This window comes from Halichoerus grypus, chromosome 11, assembly GCF_964656455.1.
Source record: "Halichoerus grypus chromosome 11, mHalGry1.hap1.1, whole genome shotgun sequence".
Taxonomy (NCBI): Eukaryota; Metazoa; Chordata; class Mammalia; order Carnivora; family Phocidae; genus Halichoerus; species Halichoerus grypus.
Window position 1 is genome coordinate 64,090,272 of NC_135722.1, and position 8,319 is coordinate 64,098,590.

Sequence of the window (8,319 nt, forward strand, 5' to 3'; positions counted from 1 at the left end):
AGTCTAGGTCAGAGCTGAGAGCAGTCTGGTATTGTAAGGCAGTAACAAGTGACTGCCAGAGAGAGGACTGAGATACTCAAGTTCAAATATGCGAAAAATACTGTGCTGGCCACACAAAACATTCTACAAGTTTCTAATGGAAGACCTCCCGGTTTTGATCCCTCGCTTAGATGGTAACTACCTGGTTTCTGAAGAAAAAACTGCACAGTAAAATACAGAAATATAAACATTTGGGAGGGTCTCAAAACTTTTATGAGTGTAGGGAAAAAAAACACTTGAAAGTATTTTACTACCTATTCAACTTTCAAGAATCAGATTAGTTAGCTTAAAAAGCTTACTAAATTAGTGAGACCTTAAACTAGTACTTCAAAATGCTAAACCAGGTGATCACATATTTTTAAAGGTAATTACTCGTTATCAGTGAATCACTCTGTTCTTAATCATCACCAACTAGAATTCATGCCAAATCTTTGGTTGTGGAATTACAACCAGCTGGAGCGTTTGTACCATGGGAGCATCCGTCAGTCAAGTATAAGCCACTGGGCATGCCCTTTGCTGCCTCACATTACAGACACTGGCTAAATTTAGATTACAAGAAACAGAGTGGGTTTAATATCATACAATAACCAAACTGTATAGTTATTATGATAAATCATCCTGGGCCAATCTCCTACCCCTCCCACCTCTCTGATCTGCACACTTCCCAATGAGTCAGTAAGATAAAATGACTCAGTCTAGACCAAATGAAAGAATGTATTAACATAATCCATCAAAAATGAAATAAAACAATCCAGAGTTGAGTGTTTTTTCACACTTGTAATAAACTGGAAAAATGTTTCAATTAAGTAAAACAACCATATTATGTGGAAAAAAACCACTCCCATCATCCAGAATACTAAAGCCCTTACATAACACTAGAGACATTTAATATATAACATTAGAAACTAGGATACCATTCATAAGAAACCTCAAAATAGTCAAAAAGTGTCAAGTACTCAAAACTCAAGAAGCCAAAACCTCAGAATGCAAACATCCTATTACCCTGAATTGCAATTAACTACTCACATATTTAATCATAATTTTTTCAAAGATACACAAATCAATGCATCTGTTAAAAAGACTACTCTTTATAGTTAAGGACTTTACATTAACTTTTATATTCTACTCAGCAAGGTCTGCCTATACTTCAGATTGGCTCTCAAGTTCCAGGAAATAAATACAAACTCATGATATGCTCTGTGATCCCTGATGGCCTGTTTATGTAATACTACACCACTAAATATAATTCCATAGAATGTGTTGACTATATAAAAAGTCTAATATTCCTTGATGAAATACTATAATTCTCTTCTCAAATGGTTACAATTTTTGAAAGTTATGCAAAGAACTGATCATCACTCCCATGAAAGACAAAAAAAAAAAGTATAATTTTGTTCCAAAATTAACTTAGTCTCATGTATTTCTATTAAGTCTTTCAAGGATTCCAGAGAATCTTTTCATATCTCCATTTCTGGAAAGTGAAATCAGTATAGAAGTAATTTGGGAACTTGAAAATGGCATTCATTTTTTTCAGCAGATGCCAAATTTTTGACCGACATGGCTCCCACAATTACTTTGTTACCATCAGTCCAGTCAGTTAACAGGTTGTAGGAAAAGATTCGTTTTTGCAGACACTGCTAAGCTGTTTAAAGAGAAGAGAGAGAGATTAATTTAGTGATTACAAAATGCACAAATATTTAAAATACTTCGAACACTTTTTGTCGGATTATATCAGAGGTGTGACTACATTTTAACAAACGTGGACTTTTTAGTTAGGACTGGTCAAGAAAGTGCAGAAACAGTAAGTCAATATGATAGAAATAGGCGGTCAATATGATGTGTTAGTTCAATTAATGTATGAATTCCTGTCACCATCAGAAGACAAATATCAAAAAGCTACCTCTTTACACTAATTCTGTATCATTTTGCCATAGAGGCAATTAGGGAAGAAAAAAAAAGGTTCCCCAAATACTGTTTTCAACCTCTACAATAGAGCCAAACCTTAAAATTTCAAAACAATCCATATTATATTCCAGAAATCTCCTTTATCCAACTACTAATCATTCAGAACACAATTTTCTAAAAATAGTAAGACAACAGTTTCATATTAATCATAACTTTTTTTAATTAACAAGTAGTGAATAGAACACTTTAAGATATTGTTTACTACATACTGAAACAGATCTGTTGTAAATTCAGAAACCCAAACATTTACAGTAAAATGTGCTTACACATAAATATGATCAAATTTATTTAAAGCCCCTGATAGGTCCTAAATACATGCAATACCATGTAAAAACAAGACCATGAAGTTGATGCAAAAAATGACAAAATCACTAAGTCACCAAAATTAGAAAAGAAAAAAAAAAAAGAGAATGAAATGGAAACTAAGAAAAGACAGTTAAAACATAAGGAGCCTAACAAAGCAGCTTTAAAAATAGGCGATACTAATCTCCATTTTCAAAAGTTCTTAATCAAGTATTTCCAAAAACTGCCATTTATAAAATGGCATCCTAAAAATCTACACTTGGAATTTTCAAAGCATCCCAATTCAGAAAGCTTTGACTGTTTCTCCCCAGCCCCGAACTTCAAATAATGCAGGAAAAGCACTAACATTAGAAGAAAATATTCCAAGGGAATGGTATTTTAGAAAAACACACTTACTGCTTCCAGAACCTTTTAAGACCCACAGTCAGCATTAACAACAATCATTTTTCCTATTTTCATCCATTATTTTCCAATGTCATGTTAGAGATGAATAAATTCTTTGAGCCCATAACTGAAAGATCAACAAACCTGGTTTTATTATGACACCATATTTTTGTCATTGGTACTGCACAAAATTATATACAAAGAAATATATACAAAATGTTCAAGTATTAATTTCAATTCAAGGCTTCTGTTTCAAAAAGCTACATTTAACATATTCCATAGAGATAGCACAAATTAGTCATTTCAAATAATTTTTCCAACTACTTTTGGTTTATATATATATATATATATAATTCAGTAGGCACTAAAAATCCATGCAGCTGCATTGTGAGGGGCTTGCTCTGCACTTAGGTATAAGCAGGTTCATCACTCCAGGTTGTGAATTTGGCTACTACCCATTCATGCTCAAGTGCAGTAGATGATTTTACAAAATATGCTGTAATGCACTGGAAACCAGAGACCAAGTTGGTCTCAAATCGTGTTATCTAGCAACAAAACATTTACAGTTGTGCAAGAACAAGGATTCCATTTTTATAACCAAATAACAACAAAATAAAACATGTGTAAGATAACTTACATCTTTGGACTGCTGGAAAATACTTTTTAATTATGAACATTTTAAAATAAAAGACAGCAGAAGCCCTGATATTACCTCTTTTTCCTCATTTCTTATACTACCTTTTAAAATAAAGCAGGAAATGTGGCCAGCAGCTGGTCCCGTCTCTTCTGCCCCAACAGCTGTATCCACTTTAGCACAAAGAAAAACAAGGATGCTAAATATGTATATACTTTATCAAACAGTGATGTTTCACAAAGAATTTCTTAATGCCTCTTACACTGAAGGCCACTGTAACTCAATCTATACAATTCGACAATGAATAATACAGTACTTCAAGGGAAGAATATGTCCCATCTTTGGAAAAAGTGTCAATTTTGTCTTTAAGTAGCCAGAAGCACTCAATTTTAAAAATTATTTTTAAATAGGACAAAAACCTTTGAAATAAGAATAAGATTCTTTGTGAAGCCTCACTTTACACGTTTTCATTCACATTTCACAACCTTCAATATCTAATCATACATAAATTTAACCTAAAATTTTAATACAACAAAAGTAAAAGTGTTCAACAATTTTTTATAGTCAGTGATAGGGTAATCACTGTGCTGGTCCTCAAAGAAACATTTCATTAACAATTCTTATTCCTCCTTCAATTAACATAGAGATGCATGTTAATTTCCAACTTCTTTAATGGTGAAATATTAAAATCTTTTACTCTAAATAGATTGTATTTCTACATCTCCTACTGAAAACTAAAAGGCATACCCAAATATTTAAGATAGTTCTGTCATCTCCAGCAAAATAACTATCACATTTGTGCAAGCCCCAAATACTTATTGTCAACCTCTAAAAAGTTGCTCTAAAATTGGAATTCCAATTTGCACCTTGTACAACTCGGAACTTCCATTCAACTTCACCTGTTTCACTGTCTCCAAACTGCATCTCTATTAGCAGCTTTCAGTGTACAGTTGGAACCGATGTCATCCAAGGCCATGTCCACACTGGGGACAGAAGAGCTAGGTACACGCAAGTCTGAACAAGGGGACACATTAACAGCTATTTCAACCAGAAGAAGCATCTTAAATACATTACTGACCAGCACAAGTCTGTTTCCAGGGTGGACAGGGCCCAAATTAGATTTCCCCTCCCACGTTCCAAAAAAGAAAAAAAAAAACCCCACACACACACAAATTCAGATGTTGCCCATTAAAGTAGACTAAGCAGCAGAGCATGAGCGTTACGTGAAGAGATGGATCCTTACCAGGTTGTGAGGCGGGAACGACTGTTCTGTAACCCCTACAACGGAGCCTGGCAGGAAGGAAATCACCTAAAAAAGAAACTGTCAGAGAGATTTAATAGTCACATGTTATCATTAGGAGTTGGTTACAGTGTCACATTCATGCTTTTAGCTAAACACTTAAAGATTCAATATTACTTTTTCCTCCTCTGAAATGTGTCCAGTGAAGATGTCCCACTAAGGTGTTTTACATGGTGTAAGGGAGTTGAAAGGGGTAAACGCGGATAAAGAGCAGATTACTTGACCCTACATTTTAAGAGAAGACGACGCCTTCCGGGCGCACGCCGAGCAGAACTCCACCGACACCTTATCCTTGTCCACATGAAGACATACTCCTCCCGCTGAGTCGTCCTCTTCCAGCAGGTCCTGCTGCTGCTTTCCCACGGGCAGAGCGTAGTCATGGTCACCGGCGGGCGAGTCTCTGAAGAGCGAGGTGGTCAGCCGCAGTCCCACGCCGCTCAGCCGGCTCAGCAAGCGAGCCAGTCCGGTCTCGTTGGCTAAGACGGCCCGTAGGTAGCGACTCTCCTCCTGCAGTGCCTGCACGCGCTTGCCCAGCTCCCGATTCTCGGCCCGCAGCTCCTGGTTCTCGGCTGCCAGACCCCGGACTCGACTTTCCAGCCCCATCACGTACTCCTTCTTCTTCAGCCGATTAAGACGGGCAGCAGCCGCTGCCGCCTTCCGGGGACTCTTTGTCGCCGCCTGGTTGTTGTCGTTGCCGCTGCCGCCGCCGCCTCCTCCTGGGGACTTTCTCCGCCTCTTTTCGCCGCTGCCGCTGTCACTGCCGCTGCTGCAGCCTCCGATGCCGTTTAACAGCCTCTGCAGCAGGTCAGAAAAGCGCTGCATCTCGGCAGCCGCGGCCTCGTCGTCGTCGTCCCCTCTCCACAAGCCGCCGCTATCCGAGCCTCCGCCGGACGAGGAGAGAGGCCCGGGCGAGCTGAGCCCGGGCTCCAGGTGCCAGTCCGGTTGCCGGGGGTCCAGCAGATCTGCCAGTTCCAGCCCGGACAGAAAGTCCATGTCCTCCGTCTCCTCCCCGGGGACGCTGGCGATCGCCTCCTCCTCCATCTCCTCGGGCGAGGGCGCGCGCACGGCCACGCCGCCGCGGCCCCCCCTCCCGGCCTCCAACTCGCCCTCGTCGCCGCGCGGCTGTTTGCGGCCGGGAGATCCGGCCGCCGCCGTCTCTTCCTCCTCTGCCGCCGCCGCCGCCGCAGCTGCCGCCGCCGCCCGGGTCAGGTCCGGGGGCAGCAAGCAGGTCGCGGCCGGAGCCGGGCTCTCGCTGCGGGTTGGGGAGTCGCTGCCCGAAGCCGCCAGCAGTTTCGTCAGGCTATGCCTCATGGGGCCCAGCAGCGGGCCCACGTAGGCCCCGGCCCCTCAGACCGGGCCTCGCGGGCCGCAAGGACCCCAGATCCCAGCGCGGGGGGCCAGGGAGCTGGCCAGAGCGAAACGGAGGGGAACGTCCGAGTCGCCTCCCGCCCCACTTGGCTGGTCGACCCCCCGCGCCGCGGCGGGGGGGAGAGATGGGAAACCCAAGCGGCGAGGCCCAGCGATGACTCGACCGCGCCACCCAGACAACGGCCTGGCCGGAAGTCAGTCGATCTCACCCCAGCCCCTCCCACGGCGTTTCGCGCTCCACTGGGCTCTAGTATCGCGAGAGTTCACTGAGGTCTGGAATGGGAGTAATTTCAGATTTTCAGTGATGTCATAGTCCGCAAGCGGCAAAAATAACAACAAATCCTGAGTTTATTGAGAGACGGTCTACTCTCTCCGCCCTCTCTTCTCACGCCTCCGTATTCAGGCTTCCACTTCAAGTGCAACCACTCTCAGAATTGATCTTTTAAATACCAAATTTATGAATAATCAAATTATCCTGTATTTCCCTGGAATTTTACGACTGGCGACCAGATACCACTTGAAATTGCTCCTTTCCCCTTCCGTTTGTAATGCAAGATCCTTTCACTCAGTACTAGAAAAAAAAAGAGGTACATAAGTAAGTCATTCATATATAATTTAATTTTTCCAAGTTTTTTATTATAATAATTTTATTAAAATGTCTGAGCGTTTCTATGCATTTTCTAAACAACAACAACAACAAATGGTCTTGCCCTTGTCTGTAATAAGATTGCAAACCCATTTTCTGTGTGTGTTCTGTAGTGGGCGTGACCGTGAGCATGTGTGGGTGCGCACATGCGTGCCAGTCTTTTTGTACTGCCACTACCTCACGGTGTGAGTGATGGTTGTACTGCTGGTTGTGTTAACAGAGGACGTTTTGTTGAGTGAATCGTGTGTGTGACTTTTTTCCTGTTTGTTTTATCTTGGGGGTTCATGAAACTGACATGTTTTTTCTGGAAAGGACTATTGCCAGTTTCCAAATAGAATATTTTCTGTTTTTTCCTGAATGAGCCCGATTTTGTTGCTGTTTTTCATCTATCGGGGTAAAAAGAATACCCTTAAAATCTCTGTGGCCAGGTTAAACAACCCTGTTGTATTCTTTTCTCTGTTGTGTTGGCCGTTTTATGAGCGTGATTAGTTTTGATAACCACAGGTTTTCTAATTTTTTTTTTTTTTTACATTTTATATTTTATTTATTCTGGTCAATGTTTCAGGATATTTTCTTTGACATCGACTTTACTTGAAATCAAAACAAATTCTAATTTAAAAAATAGATATTGACACCTTGGTGGCTCAGTTAGTTAATCGTCTGCCTTCATTCAGCTCAGGTTGAGATCCCAGAGTCCTGGGATCAGGCTCCTTGCTCAGCAGGGAGCCTGCTTCTTCCTCCTGCCTACCCCTCCCCTGCTTGTGCTCACTCGCCCTCTCTCTCTCTGACAAATAAATAAAATCTTTAAAAAAAAAAAAAAAGAAAGAAAATTGCCATTCGAGAAAAATATGTTAGGAAGTGTAAATGCAAAATATGAAATCTAAGATAATGATTCCCAAAATCAGGTGTATGAAAATATTACTCAGGGAATAATGAATATGTCAATTATCCAAAGATTGGTCTGTAGGTCTGTGTAATGTTGGATGTCAAAATTCTAGCAAACACCTCTAGTGGTTCTAGTGATAGACCATAATAATAGGGTCTCTAAATTGAATCCCCATAGAAAATTAAAGTATCAGTCTCTTTCTTTAGAAGCTTTACCGCATAGGAAATAGCTTCACTGAAGTATTCTAATGTTTTTAATAACCACAGTTTTATATCTTTTATCTGTGGATAATAAAAAGATAAATATCAACTTTAAAAATTTCCAAATATTTCACAGAATATGTGAAAGAATAATACAGTATCCACACTGATTTAGCAATACTATCCAATATCCAGACTCAACAATTCAACAATTAACATTTGCCATATATGCTTTATTTGCTCATAAATGTTTATAAAATATAATTTTTTTTGCTGAATCATCCCAAAGTTGCAGATAAGACACATCACCCCAACATACTTATGTATGTATCTCTAAGAATAAGAACATTCTCTTTCATAATCATGACACTATTATCAGGTCTTGAGAAAATTAACAATCATTTACTAATATTATCTATTATCCATGCCATATTCAAATTTCCTCAGCTTTCCTCAAAATAATCTTTTATAGTGGATACTCTTTTGAGCCAGGATCCAATCAAGGGTCACTTACTGCATTTGGTTATGTTTTTGTAAAGTTTTTTTTTCCATTTCTCAGTCTAAAAATAGTCCCTCCTATTTTATAGCTTTTCT

General features: G+C 40.2%; 1 protein-coding gene across 9 annotated transcripts; it reads right to left on the reverse strand.

The window, feature by feature from the left end:
* Positions 1–229: 229 nt before the first annotated feature.
* CREBZF (CREB/ATF bZIP transcription factor) lies at positions 230–6,204 on the reverse strand. Of its 9 annotated transcripts, none has more exons than XM_078058638.1 (4): positions 4,855–6,204; positions 4,569–4,646; positions 3,430–3,498; positions 230–1,681 (listed from the first exon to the last, which is right to left on the reverse strand). In XM_078058638.1, exons 1-2 carry the CDS (start codon positions 5,934–5,936, stop codon positions 4,631–4,633), a joined length of 1,098 nt encoding a protein of 365 aa, XP_077914764.1. In that variant the 5' UTR covers positions 5,937–6,204; the 3' UTR covers positions 230–1,681; positions 3,430–3,498; positions 4,569–4,630. The 9 variants fall into 9 exon arrangements, with proteins under 9 accessions (XP_077914764.1, XP_077914761.1, XP_077914762.1 ...); XM_078058635.1 differs by adding an exon at positions 2,704–2,818 and having other exon boundaries at positions 3,430–4,646; XM_078058637.1 differs by lacking the exon at positions 230–1,681 and adding an exon at positions 2,140–2,818.
* Between the last annotated feature and the right edge of the window lie 2,115 nt (positions 6,205–8,319).

Bases quoted from the DNA above. Each gene is read 5' to 3' on its own strand.
- CREBZF (XM_078058638.1), bottom strand. From the start codon at position 5,936: ATGAGGCATAGCCTGACGAAACTGCTGGCGGCTTCGGGCAGCGACTCC.